Source organism: Triticum aestivum, chromosome 2B (assembly GCF_018294505.1).
Source record: "Triticum aestivum cultivar Chinese Spring chromosome 2B, IWGSC CS RefSeq v2.1, whole genome shotgun sequence".
NCBI classification, from domain to species: Eukaryota; Viridiplantae; Streptophyta; class Magnoliopsida; order Poales; family Poaceae; genus Triticum; species Triticum aestivum.
The window spans coordinates 80,111,872-80,131,917 of NC_057798.1; the positions used below are offsets into that span (position 1 = coordinate 80,111,872).

The window sequence follows — 20,046 nt, forward strand, 5'->3', positions numbered from 1 at the left end:
AAAGGGTGGAAGATCACATTGATACATCAAACTGGACTTGGAAGCATGAGGTGGTCCGGGAGAATTTCATTGCCCCGGATGCTGAGGCCATTCCTAATATTCCTATTCGGCAAGGGGGAGGGGATGATTACCTTGCTTGGGCATTCGAAAGATCAGGCAACTACACTGTGAAGTCGGCGTACCGTGCTCTTGTGAATCAGAACGAGCGTTTGGCTCTAGATGAAGGGACGGCTACCGGTACCTTCATTGATGAACAACAGATGTGGAAAGCCTTGTGGAAATTGAATGTTATCCCAAAAGTGAGAGTTTTTTGGTGGAGAGTTCTTCGTGGGATTATTCCAGATGAAGCTACTCTCAACTATAGACACATTGCAGAAATTCGCAGATGCAAAGTTTGTCTTGCTATGGATGAGGATCTAAAGCATGCGTTGATACATTGCTCGCATGCTAAGCGCTTTTGGGAGGAGGCGTGTGCATGGTTCGGGCTCCGGCTTCCACGGCTACACCCGGACTTGTGGGCTCGCGACATTTTATGTGACCCGCGCTTTACGGATGATGACCGTGCAAAGATCACCACTATTATGTGGTCTATCTGGCATTCCAGGAATCATATCAAGCACGGTGAAGAAGGTCGAGACCCTACAGTGACGATTCGAGCTACGAAGGAGGCTATTGCACTTCTTCACTTGCCACGCAAGGATACACTGGTCTTGCCTGGCTATGGTGGCGGCCTCCTGAAGATGGGTTTGTGAAAATCACAACCGATGGAGCTCTCAACTTACCGGATGGCAGGGGAGGCACGGGAGGCATTGCTCGATCTCCTATGGCTCTCCTAGGTGCCTGGTGCAAGCCATATATGGGGATTTCTGATCCCTTGATCATGGAGGGACTTTCCTTGCGAGATGGTGTTCGGTTCGCTGCTCTTCGTGGATTCTCGCATGTGATAATGGAAGTCGATTGCTTGGAGTTGGTGACACTCTGGACCACTCGTCACAATTCTCGTTCAATTGTGGCTCCTTTACTTTTAGAGACTAGATAGGAAATGCGGCTTGCCGCACCCGGGCAGCAAGCTGTCGGGTATATCTATATACAACCACCAAAGCATTTCAAGTATAAAAAACCACAAACACAAAAAGTTCATATAGAGTGGTACTCCTACATGAGAGACTTGTAAATAGATAATATAACATCAGGAAAAAACATGCAAAACAAAGAATATAAGATTTAAGATGGGTTTTATACGTGGATAACATATTGGATAGAATATATTGGAAAGATGATGAACAGTTCAGACATAAGCATCCTCAAAAAGAGAATTCTGGTTTATAACATTGGTAGTGAGATGAAAATTTATCCAAAAATGAGCAGACATGCTAAATCAAAAAAGAAGAACGGTACAAAGGATACACCAAGCTTATATAAGCATTCGAAGGCAGGCTATGTAGACATAAATCAACATCATCAATATAGTAGTTCATAGATTCAAATATAGACCAGATATGTTCTCCTTATAGACACCACCAGTAAATACATAGTGCACGACTTAGTTAGTCTCATACGGTATAATGGACAAAAGATAGTACTTGGTGTACATAAGGACCTTGATCGCCTTCATGCCTTCCTATTGCCTTTGACTTAATCAAATGGCTGCAAAAAAGGCAACAAAGAACCACATTAGTGGTTACATAAGCGGGTAGAATAATAGTACTAACTATAGGCAGTGACCATTGTCTAAAGATACTAATCGCGATCACAATTCGTTCAGGAGGTTACTTGATAATTAGCATGAACATGTGGCAAGAGGTGACAGCTCACAGCATGGAGCATAAAAAATTATTAGGAGCTCTTCCTTTCTTGTAGTATGAAAATGACGCGGCTGCATTGCACCTTGATGCGCCGCCACTGCCACCAGCAAATTAACAGGAGGTATCTATGTGTATCTGCAGCAACACATGTTGTTTAGGAAGCTTTAATAATATCTAAAAGAAATACCATTATGCTGATTACAAAAGGAGCAAAGAGTAGTGTTTTGAATCAGATAACGAATCAATTAGGTAGAAAACACGCCTTGGCGCGCGATGCCTGGCTCAACATATTGTCAAGCGCTTAAACAAAGCATTTGGTCATTTAGAGTTGTCAAATGTGAATTTAAGCGATTGGATTATCCCAGTACAGCAAGTATACAACAAAAACATGGCATTACCTTTGCCGAGGACACTCATGGCATTTTATTAAATCAATGCCAAAGTGCAAGACAATTAGACATACCAAAAGCAAAGCAAGTAAGATACATTTGGTTAATGATAAAGAGGGAATATAAATTTGGTTTCAGAAGTCAAGACTATGGATCTTCATTAAGTAGGGACAATAGTTGGGTTGTTACATATCCAAGCAAGCCAGAGCGGCCTATGTAGTTCTACTAAATCATAATGTTCAGTAGTTTCACTCGGTCGTCTCATAGTTTCACTCGTATCTCGTTGTTTAACTCCTCATGTGTCATGTCATATGAATCTGGTCGAAGTGGGTAGACAGCGAGTGACAATACTCCTTTTTTAGCCTTGAATGCAAAAGGACAAAATCAGCCAACGAAACACAATTGGCTCACTTAACAGAACAATAGACAATAAGGGATATGTTTCAATATATTTCAGCATGGAAACAGGGCAAAAGTTTACTTAATGTGGATGCCAAAGAAAAAATATTATGTATGCTACCTGACGTGCAACAAAGTAGACTCACCAGGAAAGGAATGTAGTAGGGCTCTATGGACCAACATAAATTTTGTTGCTTCATTCGTCCTCTGACCAATTTTTTAAATAGAAAAAAATGCCAATGGAAAGCACCTAGCACAAGTTTCTGGTTAAAGCTAAACATCAAACACTAATATAAAGATATTAAACAACCATGTACATAATAAATGATTTCCGTGAAAGAAACAACGCGGTGAAAATGTCTATAGTCTACCCTCCTCCATTTGTTGCCTATTCCAGTAAGTAGATGGCCTGAGGCATGAATAATGAATCTATGTAACTGAAAAGACAGAGCATTCACATGACAGTGCCATGGATCAAGAGGCCATCTAAGAATATAAAAGAAGGAAACTATACAATAAGTGCAACGAAAACCAAGCAAACTGATACTTCCATCACACATTATATTAATAAATAGGACTATTAAAAAGGTGTGCGCAAAGCCATCACGGGCGTGCAAAGCCATCATGGGCCAGGTAATCAATAAGGGATCACTAATCTTCTCCTCCCTCCGTCCCAAAATAGGTGTCTCAACTTTGTACTAACTAAGCCTAAGACACTTATTTTGGAACGGAGGGAGTATTTACCTTCAGCTGGTACTTAACTACATTTTCTCTTCAAACCCAAGATAGTGGTAAGCCTGGTAGTGGCATGCTACAAATTCTCATTCCCCCGGTAGCTTCCCTGCTGCAGAGCACCAGTAAAGCAAATCAATGAATCCTCCCCAACGAACGATCCATGTAATGAAGGATTAAAAGAACAAAGCAGTGCCAGCCAAGCTCTCCTATTTTCTCTTTCTTATGGTTTATGGAACACATGCTCTGAATGCACTAACAAAATAATAAGAAGGGAACCATGGTCTGAATGCCATAGAATTAAAATTTTGCACCACACCCTCTACGTACAGGAGTCTAGACGGCAAACAATCGGAGAAGTTCCATAGTAGTTCAATTTTGTTTCCCGCAGTTTCTATGTAGGCTGCAGCTTTGGCACTAAATATGGTACTGTCAGCCAAAGAGATGCACAGGATAGTAGAAACTCTTGCCCAATTTACAGCTAATCATGCCCAACGATGGAGCATAGTGAGTGCTAACATGATCACAAGAATGAACATCACATTTCTGTATGCACCTATCTTAAAATAACCTATTTAAGTAAGACTGATGCCCGCAAGTGAAGGTGCTATTACAGTGACATCTTATGAAGCTTAACCATACAAAAGTTAAGACATAAATACCAAGACAAAAATGTTACCTAAGAATCAAATGTATGGTGTTGACTGGTAGTTGCAAATATTCTCTGTGTTGCCACTCCATCTCTTATGAACCTTGTCCTAAGCAAGTAGTTGTATAATTCCGCAGCATTTATGCAAACACCTGCATAGATAAAAAAAAAGAGTTAGGACTGTTATAAACCAAAGTGAGGGATCCAACTTATCAAACCGTGTTTCACAAAACTAAGCAGAAAATTAAGAGCCCAACTAATGGGAAACCATTTCTCATTTTTGAGACTTCACAACAGTTGGGCACATCGTTAATTCATAAAACAGAAGAAATCTCCTAAACAGTTTAGTTCATGACATAATAGAACTACCAGCAAGTTACTGACACTTGACAAATGACTGCACCTTAGAGATATATGATTCCACCATTATATTAACAAATAAGATTGAACTCCCTACACGTTATCTGGTTGACCTAAGCCTAGAACATGAACACCATGACTTTAACAAATAAAATAAAGTTCCTGAATAAAATCTGACTAAACTAAGATTTGAACAGGAATTCTTCACCAAATTTAATCTCAAATAAGAAGAAAAAACTGAGAATCAGTACATATTTAACTTTGAAACTTAGTTAACTAAGTTTTAACAGACTGGATATTATAAAAGCTTGTCCTGTTCATTTGGAACAATTAGCCAAATTAAGTTGGAGTCAACTTTCTATATAAAGTTATCATATTGGACTACTTTGCTAATGCCCCAGCCTTTTCGAATTTAGGCACAAGCAAGTCTAGCGCAGTTGGAGAAACTGAATAAGAAGAGCATTGCGCAACTATGATGCATCAATTTTACCACTTCGGTCACGGTCAAACCTCTCAAATATAGATTGCACAAAAACAACAGGAAATGGACATGCAATGTTAATCTCCACAAATAAGTAAAGTAAACTTGAAGCCATAGCCACTCACCCTCCAGTTCTGAAGACTATAAAAAAATAGAAGTAAACTCCTTGGGCCCTGGAAGAATTCAGGGCACAATTTAAAGTATGAGAGAAGTCAACGGAGAATAGCTGAAATACATATTAAGGGAAATGCTGAATTTCGAAATTTCACATGCTTTAAAAAAACTAAGATCATTTATATTACAAGCATGTGAACAATGACATTGATATTAGAGTAGAGATCAATCAGGTAGTCCGGAACTAACACTGCTCCAGAACTAATTGTTGAAGCTCCACATAGAAAAGGAAATAGGAGATCAGAAAGACGATGAAATCTTACTCTCTCCATGGCCTGCCGCGGCAGTGGAGCGTCCTCTTGCAGACCAAGTCGGCGGCCAGCAACGTCCAAGCCCAACTCGTTCATCTACTGCAGTTCAAAGATGATAGTGAAGCAATTAGCAAGGATTAAGCATGTGAAAAGTGCACAGCATCATCGAATAGAATCTCACCATAGGCATGTTTCACCATCATAATAAATCAATCCACAACCCAAATGGACCCATGTTCACAATATCAGTTCCTATATGCATCAAGCAGAATTCAACTCTAATAGAGGTTTTGTATCATTTTCCTTTATCCAGCCGATTAAATCTGGCATTAACCAAAACTATGGCATTAACAAAACTGTATCAACAGTTCAGTACCCAAAACGTAGCTACCTATACACAATCATAGAGAATCTAAAAGGACCGCCACCTGAGATCTAACCAAGTCACAAAATGATTTCTCATCCGACATGAGTTCCTCCGTGAGAGAGAGAGAGAGAGAGAGAGAGAGAGAGAGAGAGAGAGAGAGAGAGAGATGAACTTGAGGGCCCTTGTTGGTTTTCTGCAGCTGCGGTGGCCCTTTGCAGTACATGCCCCACGCGCTACGAAGATGGATCTGAGACGTACCTCGAGGACGGCGCTGCTGGACGGCATCCTCCCTGACGATGAAAAGGCACAAAGGGCAGCTGCCTGCTTGCCGGCGACCTCCATGACGGACCGGAGCTGAGCACCGCGTGCCAGAGGCACAACGCCTCATGCACCTGAGGAACAACGGCAGGGCAAGAAGAGAGGCGGCGGCGGCGGCCGGATCCAGAGACGCGGAGGAGATGCTCGGGGACGTGTCAGCCGCGGGCGCCGGCGCAGGCGCGTGGCCGCCGTGGCTCACCTCACCAGAGACGTGGGCTCTGGCGGTCGTGCTGCGGATTGGGAGGAGGCACCGGCAGAACTTGGCTGCTCCTCCTCGCAGGGATCCACCTGCAGAGGTGATGGGGTGGGCAGGGCCGGCTCACACATATGCGGGGCCCTGGGGCAAGACAGCAACAAGGGGCCCTTGTTGACTGGAAAGCTCAAAATATTTTCTGTTTCAAAAGAAAAGTAAATATCTTGCACATAGCATAGATTTTAAAACTGACAGTACAACTTTTTTATCAATCAAGTGAACTGCACAATGATAGTAATCAAACAATGTAATTCCACATCAACTCACTTTCCTATGTTTGAACAATGGGGAGTTCATTTTGTTCTGCAAAACAAATAACAGCACTGAACTGGTTGCTACTTGAAAATTTTGTGTTACCATTAGATAAGAAGTTAGCACTTGTATGTACATTGCATTTGTTTTTGGATCCTTCCCAATCCGCCATGTTCTTCACTCCAAAATTCTTCACCCGGATAATAACTTAGTTCTGCCCAACTTTTTGGTGTGGGATTTGAAAAGCTTGTAACAAAAGCGGTACACTTTACTAACATGTTTATATTAAGCCAACCATTTCCTGTCATGTACCACTCTATTGTTCAATTTTCTGAAATAATAAGTTTGTGAAAAATGTCTAGGATTACTATCTAGAGGGAACGCAGTATTATTACTTCTTACATGACCCTTCTCAACTAAAATATCCCTAGCATATCATTCAGATTGTCCCAGTTTCGTGGATCCTTCTGAATTTGGTGAATAAATTAGGTTTTCATGCTGGCTGGGCTATCACCCTCGTTCATCATACCATCATTAGCAGCATCTGTATTCACAGTCTGCTGCTTGTCAACACTTCTATGGCCAGTTCTAGGGGATCTCTAGAAGAACTACTAGTTCTGAAAATTTTGTCACTTGATCCTTTTTGGAATTTTACCAGTTCAGCTTCCTGCCCTTTTCTTTTCCTTCTATTACTACCAGATGAATACTTTCTAGATGATATGTCACTAAACAAGAATAAGCAGTATACAATGACCAATACAGGGGAAAAAAGCACCTGAATATGGATGTAGGTGGCCAGATCCACAGGTTGCAGTAGTCAGCGCGAACAAGAAGACGACACCATGAACTGAATAATTTCCCCCAATTCTCCTGTTCTCCTAATCTCCTTCCTCTCTCACATAGATCCAACGAAAGCAGAAGAAGACCTATGCAGGTAGATGTGGGCTTGTCAGAGCCGGAGTAATAGAGGAGGAACGGGATTATGGAAACGAGCAGAACATTGATAGAGGAAGGAATGCTACCTGGGTTGGGGCCCCTATCTTCGAGGGGCCCAGGGCGAGCGCACCGTTTGCCCGAGCTATGGGCCGGGCCTGGGGGTGGGGAAGGGGAAGGGAGAGCTCAGGGAGATGGAGCGGTCATGGCGCGAGGGGGAGGAGGGAGGAGAGCGAGGCGACTGCGGACGGGGAGGATGGTTTGCGGCGGCGGCGGGCGGGGAGGATGGCTGGTGGGCGACGGTGACAGGAGGAGAGGAGGGGAGTCGGGGCGAGGGCCGAGGAGTGGGAAAGGACAGAGGCGGCTAGGGTTACACACGGCGTGCTGCATTTTATATGCACGAGTGTGAAAAGATGAAAATGCCCTCGGTGGGGAACGAGATTTACAGGCGGTGGCACGAGTAGCAGTGCTCAACTCGATCGGACGGCCAGGAGCAGTGCTCATTTCGATCGGACGGCCAGGATCGCTCCACCCGAAGATCCGACGGCCAGATCTCGTTTGGACACGCAATCGGACGGCTCAAAATCCAAACGAACGGGAGAGCTCCATTTTGTTCCAAACTCTAACAATAGGATTGGAGAGCTTAGTACTCAATTTTCTTCTTTTGTTATTCAACATGTAAACAGGTCAGCCAATTTACCGGCTCACTTGTGTGCAAAACGTGCCTGCACACTTAATGTGACCGATAGTTGGCTTGACGAGACTCCTAGCTTCTTGGTGTCCAGCCTCCTGGCTGATTGTTCCAAGAATGCGTTCACTCAATAAAGCTCTCTGAATTTCCCCGCAAAAAACACAGATACCAACAAACTCCATAATAAAACAATCGTAAAATCATTAAAATAAAAGACGAAACTTGTACATTCTTGGGTTGGGTTTGTAACAACCCTCTAATTTTTCTTATTTGACATGGCTCCTCAGCTATCTAGCTACGGACATTCTCGTCAAAATTTCCTTAAACATATTGTCACATGGGGCACTAGGAAAAAACAATCATTACAACAAAAAGTTACTCCTGATCTTGCAAAGAATGGCCTAGCTGCAAACTTCGTTCAGTATTCAGTCTTGCCCCAAAGACCTTGCGCAATCTGAATACTCTGTTTGAATTGCTTGCTAGCTTGTTTCTGTCTCGTTCTGGAAAGCTACCTTGTATATTTCACTGTATGTGTCAACAAAGTGAACCTCGAGACCCTCCTTTACGTTATCAGCAAGCTCATCGAAATCCCTTTTGTTTGCTGCTGGAAATATGATCGTCTTTATCGAGCTTCGCCGGGCAGCAATTGCCTTCTCTTTTACCTGTTTTCAGGATTAAATACAATAATTACGTCAGTGTGAAAGTGTTTGCACACATGAAAGCATGCACAAAAGATCAATTAGTGGTCATGACAGTATGATGACAGGATGATCTATCTTTTCTAGAGACTAGAGTATGTACAATGCATGCAAGATTATTTTGAGGACTACAAGAATGCATGGTATACAATTCATCAGATATGACATGTATTGTTGTTTGCAGATCAAGCACTAACTGTAAATGTCAACATGAACAATTAAAGATGAAGTGCCTCAAGATGTAAACATCACAGCAATGAAATCAATTGATGTTTTGGTGAATAAGCAAGTTCCCTTGTTCTAGATGACCAAGACTGCATGTGTGTAAACAACAGAGGGATTCAACAAACTGAGTTTGAGCAAGGAGTAGAGGAAACATACCCCGCCGATTGGGAGGATTCTTCCGGTCAATGTTACTTCACCAGTCATTGCTAAGTCCTTCCTGGCAGGTTTTCCCATAGCTAACGACAACATTGATGTAATCATGGTACATCCAGCACTCGGGCCATCCTTAGGGGTGGCCCCTGCAGGAACATGCAAGTGCAACTTTGAGTTTGCAAAGAATTGATTATCTGGCTCTCTATCTCGTAGTATAGCTCTGCTGACTGTGTGAGCAATCTGAGCACTCTCTTTCATGACATCTCCAAGCTGCCCCGTCATCACAAGTGCACCTTTTCCTTCTCCTTCCTCCACTTTCGTTGTTTCGATGTATAAAGTAGAACCACCCATAGAAGTCCAAGCTAAACCCATGACCACTCCAACAGGAGTTTGCTCATATATACGCTCAGCATGAAATACAGGTTTCCCGACAAAATCGTCAAGGTTTGATGAATCAATTAGTACCTTCTTAACTGCCTTGTCTACTGCCTCCTCTTTTACTCCGTCTGTGTCCTTGTTGCCCTACAGAATCAGCACTTAGTAAATTCATTACGATTTCAGCTATAACCTACTATCATTACCAACTCTCCTCAGCAATATTCTCGCTCGAAAAAAAAACTCCCCTCAGCATAGACTATCTATATACATTGTTAAGTCAGTTAGAAATTTAAACATCTGTTAATTAGCTAACATTTGCATCCACCACGGTAGCCAGGGCATGGGGAGCAACAGTTGTATCCAGTATTTATTAAAAAATGATGAAACATCAACATATTAATTTCATCAAGAGTCAAGAATATCCTATGAAACATACTAGTTTACTCTGCTGCATTGCTTGTCTCAGATCTATCCTAGGCCAATTATCATCAGGTGAGTTAATCAGCAGCACATAAAATACCATGTATATGATTGGGTTTGCACAGTAGAGCACCATATTCAGGATCAAGCTATTCGCATTTTATCTACAAGAAACACAATGGAATCCATGATGGTCATACTACCTCTGGTGTGCTCAATGTGTCGGTTGACAGAGCTGGCTCAGTTACAAGAGTTTCTTTCAGAGATAGTTCTTTAGCTTCCTCGGGATCTTTGACAGCAGGATCATTCAACTCCTCATCTTTCACGATTGTTGCACTACCACCATCAGTAGGTTCTACGCTTGGTGTGACAATTACAGCCTCCAGGGCGGGCTCATTTGATACCCCTTGGCGGACAAGCTGCAGAGCTATCTGCAAAGATGGGTCACATGGTATGTAAAGTATGTACGAGGATAAAGTTATACTCAATTACTCACTATTGAAGAACTACTAGATAGTCTGATTGCCAGTACACTGCCAGGAATGTGGGAACAAGTAACTTTAATCAAGATTAAGCAGACACCAAAAACAATGCATATGTCATGATGTTCCTATTTTGTATTGCTACAAACACTAATTTCAAGTGCACAGAATTACAACAGGTTTGTCGCCCTCCTTTTATTTACATGGCATTGAGTATAGATAAACCATCCTTACTTCAACAAACTAATAACTCAGATAATTAGGCTGGCACTCTGTTGCCGTGTTGCATACCTTCCGGTAAATTTTCTCAATCTGCTTTTGAAGGTTCCGAACTCCTGCTTCTCGGCAGTAATTTTCAATAAGGGCAAGGAGGGCAGCATCTGTAACTTCAACCTGTACATGTTTTTAGACGGACCATTAAAGCTAAAATTAACAATAAAATGTACTCACAAAGAAATATCACTGGAAGCCTCGAGCTCTATTACTGTATAAGTCGAGTGATACAGCTAGGTGGAAATTTCAAGCTTAATCTGATTATATTTCCATTTTGTTCTTTAGTTCACTCTGGAAGCACTTCCAAAGATACTCTTATATAGGTGGTCTAAAGGTTTCTCAAGACAAACTCATGTATAATGATATTAATGGCAGGAAACTGCATAACAGGAGTGTCAACCTTGAAAGGAAATCACAGATGAACATGTCGAACTACTCCCTGCCTTCCAAAATGTAGTTCATATTTGTTTTCTAAAAGTCGAATATATCTATGTTTGACCATGTTTATAGAACAAATATCAACATCCACAATACAAAATTAGGTCCATTAGATTCATCATAAAGTATACTTTTGTATTTATATATTTGGTATTTTAGATGTCAATATTTATTCCATAAACTTGGTCAAAGATAAACATGTATGACTTTTGAAAAACGTAATATGCACTACATTGTGGAACGGAGGTAGTATTAGTGTATTACATATGCAATGAGCACCGAATAACTGCATTAGGCTTACAAAATTCGCAAAACAAGTCACAACCATAGGTAAGCTTGTTCTGCCCATCTATCTAGAGAATGAAAAGGAACTAATGCCACTGATAGGAAATACATAGACCGTACGCCCACTTACCACTCTACCACTTCAATTCAATGACGGACTTCACCGATACCGATACCCAACCTAGCTTGAGAGAGATCGATCACAGGCATGTGGTGAATGATACCGAGAGAAAGAGCACTGAAATGAACCATATCGAGCACAGGTCTCACTCTACAAGTCAAGTTCGATGAGCTCTTAGCGGACCTGTGCCTACTATCTACTAAGTGTGTGCTAGGGAAAGAAAGCAAGCTGAGCAGTTCTCACTCTGTCCGGTGACCAAGAAAGCTTAAAGAATACCGTAAAGTGATCACTGAAACCTCATACCGATTCGCCACGTGAAAGCGGGGTTAAGGTAAGGCAGGAAAGACTGGCGCCGAAAGATATATATGTTTTGAAGAGAGAGATCCGCAGGCAAAAATCTTGAAGGAAGGACTGACTGAAGGAAAGACCGTAGCAAAAGCCGAAGAAGATGCGAATCAGGAAAAGGGAGACGAGTTCCAGTTGTTAGAAAGACCAGTGCCCGGAAAAGCAAGTCGGAAGGGGATCCGGATGTTCAGTGCTTAAAGAAAAAAGATAGGTGTTGCTCTGTTGTTTGCTTTGAGGTTTCCCCTAGTTGGGGAGACCGAGAAGAAAACCAGTAGGAAGGCGATCCGAAGTCTAGTGTGAAAAGAGATAGTTGCCCGCCTCTTAATGGAGAATTGAAAACATCCCAACGTATCTTTCACTAATTAAGTAGTAGTGAGGCGTCGGTACGTCAGCTGGAGAAGAATGCTTGCTTTTCGTATCACTGGTGTAGTCTCCCCCCACGCCACCCCACCCCACCCCCGGGGTGAAAGTAGAATTTCACAGTTGGGTAAAGGCTCTGTTTGGAATTGTGGATTCAAGAGAATTCCATTTGGCAGATCATTTTTGGAAGTGGCAACGGGTTACTATCTTACTAGGTACAGTAGATATTTTCCATATGCTGACCACATAGAGTGCAATATAGTTGAATATACCACCTAAGTCTGTAATCCCAAAACAATCTAAATATAAGTCCACTGGAAGCCTTGTGGTGAACTAGGATTTGTCAAGTTACTAGAACTCGTCACATTTTCCAGCATCACAAATAAGAACTTATGTGGCACAATAATGCATAGAAAGTTGTAAGAATTCAGAAGTCATACATAACAAAGCATAGCTTGGTGAGATTTAAGCTATCTATATCATACAAAGCAAAGCATGACCACTAGTTTTTCTGTATATCATGGTGTGGACTTCCATTTTGTAGGAAATTAAACTTTTAAAGTTATAAATAATACTACAAAATAAAGCAGATTGAATGGCCAGTCTACTTCCAAATCTGCAGATACCTGTTCAGGTTTAATGCCACAAGCCTCTCTAGTATTCTTCTCCAGATAGTCCCGAGCAATATGCATCTTCTCATCAGTTATATAACCAGCTATTGAAATGATCTCCATTCTATCCAGCAACGGATTAGGTATTGTATCGATAACATTTGCTGTGCAAACAAACAGAACCTGATTTTCATACAACAAAATGTCAGGGAATGTTTTGCAACAATTAAGTTCAAAAACTTATTATATGGAACAAGAACATCATAAACAGAAAATTGCATGGCAGAGAAGTTACGAAGCACAAGCAAAACAGCAGCAATTAGCAAGATCGGAGAAGGGAATCGAGCAAAAAAGCAATATCGCATTAACTTAATCAAAACTCTCAAGGAGTCGAGGGTAATAATGCTCTATCACACCTCATGAATAATAGCATAAACACTGCATGTGATAGCGCAATAATAAGCGTGGTGCACGCCCAATCATAACAGCATGCCAAGAGATGTAAACTGATGATGTTTGCTACAGTTTCTGAGGAGACATTAGAAAACATTACTTTGAACCGTAAACTGAAGTTACCCGAATGCATATATAGGTAAAACAGGCAAATGCCCTTGAGAAAGCAACAGACTAACCTTGGATAGGTCAATAGGAACATCAAGGTAGTGGTCCAAAAAATTAATATTCTGCTCAGGGTCCAGAAGTTCCAGCAGTGCACTCGCTGGATCACCAGAATGCCCTCTCCCAAGCTGCCAGCAAACAAAGATAGCCAGTTAAATTTCGAAGTAATGCATTTGAGTCAAAAATTTCGTAGTGACTAACAAAATAAATTGCTGTTGAATATGTAGTCCATGTCTAAGCAAATGCAAGTAATCGTTGACTCAAACGAATAAAAAAAGTTGTTACAATACCTTGTCGATCTCATCTATCAATACCAGAGGATTTGCTGTCCCAACAGATTTGAGACACTGCACCATCTTCCCTGGCATTGCACCAACGTAGGTCCGCCGATGCCCCTAAGATTATTTAAATGTTATTGGAACAACAGCTCAGCTAGTTTTAAAGAATACCAACACTTGACAAGAGACGTGACATGGATATTTGTTGCGCACCTTGATTTCTGCAACATCGGCCAAACCTCCAACAGAAAATCTGTAAAACTGTCGATTCAATGCACGTGCAATAGAGCGACCAATACTAGTTTTACCGACTCCTGGTGGCCCAGAAAGACATATGATCTTCCCTGTATAAATGATAGACGAACAAAGTCATTGGTTGAAAATAGCTACATGTGAGATGTGAAGTAAGGTACTCCACCCACTCCCACTCACAGAGAAGTGTTTTAGTGTTGTTTAGAGTCAAACTTTAAGCTATGGTGGCTACAGATATATCTTTGAATATTGAAAATGGCGTATGAAAACAATGTGTAGATTTATACAAACAAATATTTAAATGATATGATTGTTTCACTGGTTTGTTAATATATAACAAAAGGTGAGTGGTCAATGTTACGTTCTGAAGACCATGTTTGTCAAAGATGGCACTCATTGTGACAGATCAGATGGAGTACCAAATTTAGCGAGAATTAAGCGGTAATCCAGCTACAGTATGTCTATCAGAAGCCTCTGCATGCAGCTTTCAAAATCCAGCTTCTACCAAATGACGAGCTATGATGAAATAGAGGAACCAGATCCTTTATATGACATTTTTCATGAATGCGGTATATAACTAAGGATGCCAATAGAGCACTTACAACTAGGTCCACACCATACCAGTGAATAAATGAAATGATATTTGAAACACAAAACAGAAAGGGAAATGTTAGGACGTAAACCTTGCGAAGTCCCTCTTAGCTTCCCAACTGCTATGAACTCCAGTATTCTCTCTTTAACATCACTCAGACCATAATGGTCTTCATCAAGGATTTGTTGGGCATGATGAACATCAAAATTCTCATTGCTGCAACAAAAGGGCAAACACTACATAAGGCTCAGATAACTGACCTATGTTTCAAAAGAAAGGCCGATAAATACAAACCTATAATTTCCCCATGGTAATACCGTCAACCAGTCCAAATAATTGCGAGTTACATTGAACTCACTAGAACTGGCTTCTAGCAGCTGTAGCTTGGTGAGCTCTTCTTCAATGACTTGCAAAACATGAGGAGGACACTTATCTTTCTTTGCTTCAATCCTTTCCCTAAACTTTTCTGCACCCCATGAATAATTAGTCAATTATGAAAAGCCAACAAAAGTGAAAGCTCTAAAAGTGATAAAAACAACACATTAATTGCCAACAAGAAGTATGAAGGTTCAAGAACAGACCAGACAATGCTGTCTTGTCATCAGTCTCCAAACCTAGCTCCTGCAAACATGAGATACGGTGAGTGATAATGAAGGACCAACAAAATCAGATCAACCTAAAAGTTATGGTGATTTCACATTTAGCCTGCACAGATGGTTCAAGAAGCAGACACCAGATGGTGGCATTGCTCAATTCGACACTTAATGAGAATCAATGGTGTCATGGATCATTAAAAAGAGCTAGCTTATGGTGATTTCACATTTGGTGTGCACAAATGGTTCAAGAAGCAGACACCAGATGGTGGCATTGTTCAATTCGACACTTAATGAGAATCAATGGTGTCATGGATCATTAAAAAGAGCTAGCTTATACAACAGTAATTATTTGAAAGTCAGACTGGAAGGAGCATAATTAAATTGATAAGAGAAATAACGAATGATCAGTACCTTCTTGATTGCTTTAAGTTGTTCATTCAATAAATAACGTCGCTGATCCCCGCTAATTTTTTCTTCAATTGCCTTTGCAATTGCTTGCTGTAAAAAAAAGATAACAAGAAAGCTCAAGCTAAGAATAAAAACTAACAAGGGAGACTAAGATAACGAATTACCTGTAACTTACTGATCTCCATGTCCTTCTTTACTAACTCAAGAGTTAACTTTAGACGCTTATCTACCTGTTCAAGAAATGCCACATTTGAATTGAAGCAGAACAAGAAAGCTATGATGTGGTCCGACCAACATATTGTTCATTCAAGAACACATAGATGAGTGATGTATTGATGACACAAAGAGAGTATCCTGTAGATCATTTTTTTTTTCACAATTATTTATTTTTGTGAATTTGGAAAGAATTTTTGCTAGTCCAAGGACCAGTATTATTGTTTCACCAAGTATTCTTGTGCTATCAATTTGGTTTTAAGAAGGCCAACAAGTATGCTTAGTGGACAAAAAGCAAAACCCAATAATCTTTCTGCTGATCCATGAGAATGCTGTTCAATTGCTTAGATGAAATGATTATATTTCACTATAAAATATTTAGAGTACAAAGTCAAACGGGAGCACAAATAAGCCCAGTGCCCATGGTAATTCACAGTTTCCATGGCATCTACTCCCTCCGTTCCTAAATGTAAGTCTTTTTAGACATTTCAAATGAACTACAACATACTGATGTATGTAGACATATTTTAGAATGTAGATTCACTCATTTTGCTCCGTATGTAGTCACTTGTTGGAATCTCTAAAAAGACTTATATTTGGGAACGGAGGGAGTAGACATTCAACGAATGTAAAAATTCACAAAGAACTGTATGGGTAAGAATTTGGTAGGTTTCAAGTAACATCCATATTGCTTAGGTCGTTGGATTTAAAGAAGTAAAAGAAACGTAATATGGATGAAGTTCCAAGAAAGCTTCTTACATCTAATTCCTCAAGCACTTCCTGGCAAAGCAACTTGTTGGCACCAGAAATAGCAGCACCGAAGTCTGCCAGCCGTGGGTAGTTGAAATCACCTACATGCTGAATCAAGTGAAAGAAGAAAAACATTCAGAATGCCACTATGTAATCCAATGACACCCAAGAAAAAGGAAATGCATGTAGGTATACAATAAAAGTACATGTTAAATTTATCATCACGGATTTCTATGTCAACTGTTACATGGCCACTGGTTATAGCTCTAATATATTGTCATTACAGTCTGGCGTTAATGGCAGGTACAGGTAGCTGGGAGCAAAGGAGATGCCTATCCTAGCCCTTACTGATTTGGCTCCTATAGATAACCCTGCATGTTATCCACTTTCAGCAACTAAATAGGATGAAAGAACTTAATAAGGTTCAGTAACATGCTTACCCTGCCTATGTTAGATATTAACACAACATTTCAATAATCAAAACACCAGTTGTGTCACAAGTTTGACAAGTTCTATGGTTTTCAAACAATATTCAATAAATGATTACAGGGCATGCTTGGTTTGAAGCCTAAAATTAGCTAGCCAATAAATTGCCAAACTTGCCAACAATTGGCAACTTTTCTAGAGGTGGGCAATGCAGTCTGGTAAGCAACCAACTTATAGCCAATATTTTGGATTTGCCCAAATATTGGCAAGCCAAAATTTGGTGTCATACCAACCACAAACCTCCATCTTAAGCCTTTTGTCCCAAACAAGTTGGGGTAGGCTAGATATGAAACTGTTTCACGAGGACTTCCCAGGATATAACTTGTCAAAAACAAAGGAAGAAATTAAGGAAATAATTCAGACCTGTATGTAGGTCTGAACATGATCCTTCCAAAGGGAACTTGTCTTGAGAACCTCCCTTAAAGTTGATATAACTTCAAATGAGGTTGCTTTTATAACATCGTCATCCTTGTTGTAGGTATTTTCCTGCAAAGGACAAGTTAAATGGTCTAAAATGCGAGGTATCTTCTGACTGTTTATAGCAACGAAGCAATCTCACATTTACTTCATAGTGAAATCAGGGTTAACTAAGAAAAAAACTATTTTACTACAGATCAATTAATCTTGTGCCATCTAAAAGTACACGATGAGAACAAGTGAGAAAAAATTACATCACTAAAAAAACACAATGGTACAATAACACACACACAATAAGATCGCAAAAGGAAGGTGATCTGAATACTGGTATGTGATATAAATAGTATTGCATGGATGCAGCTAAAATTCACAGCTAGAGCAGAAATTAGAATCATAAATGACTTCTCCTTATAGCTTCAAGAAACAAAATTTTAGTGTGCTTGTTCACCTTTTTGTGTTTGAGGGATTTGAGCAGTACTTTTCCACTTTGGGGCAGGAGGGAGGAATTAGATGTTCGTAATGGCAAATACAAAAACAAAAACATGGGAGCTGGTGATATCATTTTAGAGTTACCTTCAGATGGTCAACTTTAACTGTAAGTGGGTCCTCCTCAACCTGCAATTTTGGGTATCTTGATGTAAAGGAAGTTCTCTAACTCATCAAAACTGAATAGCAGTGAATCTAACATATCTCACCATCTCAGTTATCCGCAAACGTCGGTGACCAAGAAGCACTACCTGATCCCCTTGTATGCTAGTTATCTACAGAAACAACAAAGAGCTGGTTACAGGAAACATATTAACGTAAGACTGTGTTAGCACAGGACAATCCCAGTCTTTCTAATCATCAATTACCTGAGCCAGAGTGCCAACTTCATGAAGACGCTTCAACAACTCCTTCCCTTTGAGACTATCAATGGTTTTATTGTCTGATGAATCTGGACTGGCTACAATACTAGGGTCAGTACCCTCTTCATCCTTCACAAGAAAGGCACCTGCATATGGGGCTGATCTTTTGCGATTTTCAATTAAGGCTTGCAACAGCTTTTGGTCCTAAAGTATTTTCAAAAGAGAGAGGAGAATTACCATGTCAGTAAGAGGCAAGAAGGAAATTACAGAGTAGACCAAATTCCTCAACAACATACCTTTACATAGATCGGCATATAAAATCCTGGAAAGAGTGGTCGGTGTGGAAGAGGCAGGGCAATGACCTAGAGTAAAGTAAGAAAAAGGGTACGCTTATTAGAATGCACCATGAAAATAGTCACACATCAACTGTTCACTGTAAAAATTCTTCTCTATGACTTTTTCAAGTATCATATCAAATACATTTTGATCCCTTCACTGTGCAACCCAGAGTATTAGATGAATCAATCACATCGGCCCCAGATCCTCTGCCACTGAATTTAAGCCAGTTTATCTGTTCCTATTTCCCAGTAGATGTGGGTCAGTCCGCAAGTTGTAGGTGTTTTTCTGTCAATACTTCCTAGCATCACCCTCTTCATCTCATGAATATTTACTCCTATTAATAACTGCCCCTGTTTTCCATTTCTTTTCCTCTGGCTGTAAGCCGCCTTTCACGGCGAATCAAGGATCCGTTTACAAATCATTCTGAGCGCAGACCAAAATACACACTCTAGTACTAGTTAGTAGCACAATTCCACCGAATGGCTGATACAGGCAACTAAAACAGAGCGATTATTATCCGAAATGAGAGAGAGCGCACCGAGAGGAAGTCCTCGGGACGGGGGTTGGTGGAGACGATGGCGGAGGACGCCTTGCCTTCAGCCTCACCCTCGGCGGCAACCGCATCCTCGGCCTTCGCCTCCGCTGCGGCCGCCGCCGCGGCCTCGGAGTCACTCCCGGAGGAGCTGGAGCAGAAGCGCGCCCGCCTCCCCATCACCGAGCTCCGGCCGCCCCTCAGCGACCCGAAGACCCTGAGCAGCGGCGACCGCATCTCCTCCGCCGCCGCCACGGCCGGCACGGCGGCGAACCGCGCCGGGAAGGCAGCGGCGGCAGCCGCCGCCGCGCGCAGCATGAGGGGGTTCGGACGGTGGGCGATGCGACTCTAGGGTTTGGACGAGCAGCCGCGAATGTGCGGGCGGCGTGCTCTGCCGTTCTGGTTTGGGGAAGAAGAAAGAAAGGAAGGAGCCAGACTGCGAAACCCTTCCAAAACCCCTTTTAATATTATTATTTTTATTCTAAAAAGATTAATTAATTCAAGGATGAGTTTTTTATTTCTGCTAATTCAGCTGGAACGTAGAACGCCGAGTTTTTTCTTTAGCATCCCGAGTTAAATCCACAGAACCACCGCATTCGTGTCACAATTAGCGAAAAACTATCACTTTATGATTTATGACATTTCGCACCGAACCAAAATTCTGACAAATAAAAAAACACAAAGTAAAAAAATGAGCTCGTTTTGACATGGCTGATCCCGAGCAAGCGGGCGGCGGTGATAACGCGGCGTTAACGGGCGTCATTTTTTTTCAACGCTCTGGGCGAAGATGTTGGGTCGGATCGGCGCTTTCGCTCGTACTGGGCTTTGTTCGTCAAATGAGCCGCAAACCCAAACCCAACCAATAGGTTGTGTG

At 41.3% G+C, this 20,046-nt stretch overlaps 1 protein-coding gene and 1 long non-coding RNA gene across 12 annotated transcripts; both read right to left on the reverse strand.

Annotated features, from left to right (window-relative positions):
• Positions 1-1,280: 1,280 nt before the first annotated feature.
• Positions 1,281-6,261, reverse strand: LOC123043595 (uncharacterized). 11 transcript variants are annotated; one of them, XR_006419354.1, is made up of 7 exons: positions 5,866-6,261; positions 5,253-5,339; positions 4,941-4,988; positions 4,005-4,126; positions 3,338-3,437; positions 1,774-2,843; positions 1,281-1,647 (listed from the first exon to the last, which is right to left on the reverse strand). It is a non-coding gene; the product is annotated as an uncharacterized lncRNA (long non-coding RNA). The 11 variants fall into 11 exon arrangements; XR_006419356.1 differs by having other exon boundaries at positions 1,774-1,940; positions 2,740-3,437; XR_006419357.1 differs by having other exon boundaries at positions 1,774-2,557; positions 2,740-3,437.
• A 1,977-nt stretch (positions 6,262-8,238) lies between these two features.
• LOC123043596 (lon protease homolog, mitochondrial) lies at positions 8,239-19,600 on the reverse strand. Its single transcript, XM_044466093.1, has 20 exons — positions 19,179-19,600; positions 18,598-18,663; positions 18,308-18,505; positions 18,149-18,214; positions 18,027-18,068; positions 17,400-17,522; positions 16,560-16,658; positions 15,752-15,817; positions 15,591-15,677; positions 15,165-15,204; positions 14,878-15,049; positions 14,675-14,799; positions 13,953-14,083; positions 13,752-13,856; positions 13,476-13,589; positions 12,859-13,026; positions 10,702-10,803; positions 10,132-10,359; positions 9,134-9,652; positions 8,239-8,716 (listed from the first exon to the last, which is right to left on the reverse strand). The coding sequence occupies exons 1-20, from the start codon at positions 19,488-19,490 to the stop codon at positions 8,534-8,536; spliced, it is 2,946 nt and encodes a 981-aa protein (XP_044322028.1). The 5' UTR covers positions 19,491-19,600; the 3' UTR covers positions 8,239-8,533.
• Between the last annotated feature and the right edge of the window lie 446 nt (positions 19,601-20,046).

Excerpts from the sequence above, each read along its gene's own strand:
- LOC123043596 (XM_044466093.1), bottom strand. The coding sequence starts at position 19,490 with ATGCTGCGCGCGGCGGCGGCTGCCGCCGCTGCCTTCCCGGCGCGGTTC. Across the intron at positions 15,205-15,590 it reads AACTTAAAGCAATCAAGAAG|GAGCTAGGTTTGGAGACTGA; the intron begins GTACTGATCATT and ends TCATGTTTGCAG. Across the intron at positions 10,360-10,701 it reads TTGAGAAAATTTACCGGAAG|ATAGCTCTGCAGCTTGTCCG; the intron begins GTATGCAACACG and ends CCATCTTTGCAG.